The sequence below is a fragment of the Austrofundulus limnaeus genome, unplaced genomic scaffold (assembly GCF_001266775.1).
Source record: "Austrofundulus limnaeus strain Quisiro unplaced genomic scaffold, Austrofundulus_limnaeus-1.0 Scaffold794, whole genome shotgun sequence".
Lineage (NCBI taxonomy): Eukaryota > Metazoa > Chordata > Actinopteri > Cyprinodontiformes > Rivulidae > Austrofundulus > Austrofundulus limnaeus.
The window spans coordinates 64,086-66,093 of NW_013953196.1; the positions used below are offsets into that span (position 1 = coordinate 64,086).

A 2,008-nucleotide genomic window follows, 5' to 3' on the forward strand; every position below is an offset into this window, starting at 1 on the left:
ACCCAGCTGTGGCGCCAAGAGAGATGTTTATTGTCTGTTTGGATAACATTCTGTATAAATGTGTGTATTTGAAACTGCCTCATGGCGCACATTTTGTACCACTGCCCAGTGTGACATGGTGTGTGTCTGCAATTGCAATAAAAACTCAGCTGACCATTCACGGAGTACTTTTCATTCTTGGACCACGTGTGTCTGTCTTGGGTAAATAAAGATTTCCACGACACCACCCTGCCTATCAAAGGTCCCCACACACCTACCTCTGAAAGTTTCGTTGATTTCGGATGTGGAGCGGCTGGAGATTGTAGCAACAGGATAAGTGGCTTGATCTAGCATTCCTCTACCCATCCCCACTGGCATTAGTAAGATTAGCACTCCACTAACCACCCCACTCGCCAGGCCAGTAATGTGGGGGAAACACTGCATATTATGCCATGTAAGAAATATGCATGTGATGAACAAAATTTATCTTATCTTTTATTGCATCTGATAGCATCTATATATGATTCATGTACAATGACAAACAGATTCTGATGTGTGTGAGACAGTGAAATACCTCTTCCTGAGGACTCAGCAGAACTCCTTTGAGCCTTTTAAAATAAAGGCTTGTRTAGGTCTGTGCATCTCGAGATCGTTGCAAAGCAAAACTCCAGGTGCCTCGTTGTCGCTGTTCTCTTATTTCTTTCAGATTAGCCTGAATGGCAAATATCCACCACATCCGACAGCTAATGAAAAACAATGATAAGAAATCAAAGCCACTCAATTTAAGGCAGTTGTGCTGGAGTGAGTGATGCCTTTCAGAGATTAGTACCAAAGACTTCAACTACTATGAGATTTTTTGTTACCTTGACAGAGTCATTTTCATGTGAAGAAAAAGTTTAATAAAATGTGGTCTGCTTGCACTCTCACAAAAGAATAGTCACCAAAGTGTTACTTACTTCCCTGAAATTGGTACTTCGGGTCTCAAATTTTTGTATAACATCCTTTTCTCCCTGCGATCCAGTTCTTTAAGAAAAGCCATTATTTGCTGGTACTGAACCTAAAAGAAAAAAAAACATTAAATTTGTGGTCATTCTAAAAATCTCTATTGTCAAAAGTGCTAAAACCAAAAAGTGGAGATAGTTATTGCACCATTGAAAAGTCTCATTTACCCTACCACAGCAAAATCCTTCTGTTTTTACTTTGTAATAAAGAAAAACATGTAATACAAATGTATCCCCACACCATCTCTGCCTGCTTTGTACCCACCTTGGCAGCCATCCCTATGTTTGTAATCTATTCTGCAGGAGTAATCTTTATAAATGAATACARATTTGGTTTTTCAGTATCCATTTTTTATCATTAATGTGGTTTTAGACCTGCACATGCACCTCTGATTATTTCTGTCAGAGGAGAGGTGCAGGTGTCAAGATATAGCTTTAACGCTCTTGAGACAGTTTTAAGACACAGAAAAACTTTGTGACCATTTTTAATTAAAAGATGTTGCACAAATTTTTGACAAAGTTTAGACTCAGGTAACAATCTCCCATGGCTTTCACAAAAAAATTGAGAAGCCTGCAAATATTGCAAGACATATTGGAGCATAAACATAAAAGTTTGAAGGTTTTTCAGWCAATTTCATAAAACATTGGATGAAAAATTTGCCATCAAAGGTTTTATTAGTTTAATTAAAGAGCACAGGCATGCTTTGTCGTCAGGACTAGAACTATTTAGATATCTTTCTACATTAGTGGACCTATGAATAAAGAAGAGCAACTTGTTTTTTTTTTTTTTACAAACCTGGGAAAGGCGTAAAGACATGGGCTCCAGCTGGACCTGGCCTTCGATTCGAGGGGGGTTTCGAGACCTCAGAGGCTCCTTAGAAGTGTTTCTCTTCAGAAGCACAGATGCACCAACTGGTTCAAAAATGTACTGATGATCACGACTCTTCATACACTCTGTCATYGCATCCTGTACAGCCAAAAGACAGACTAATGAACCAAATGCAATTAATCTGAACCAATAATACCTT

General features: G+C 38.6%; 1 protein-coding gene across 1 annotated transcript in view; it reads right to left on the reverse strand.

The window, feature by feature from the left end:
• The window catches only part of vps13d (vacuolar protein sorting 13 homolog D), a gene marked incomplete at both ends in the record, with an annotated part of 75,956 nt that overhangs the window by 63,502 nt on the left and 10,446 nt on the right, over positions 1 to 2,008 (reverse strand). The window contains 3 exon segments of the mRNA XM_014028664.1: positions 554 to 722; positions 936 to 1,036; positions 1,777 to 1,947. Coding sequence (XP_013884118.1) covers positions 554 to 722; positions 936 to 1,036; positions 1,777 to 1,947 — 441 coding nt within the window.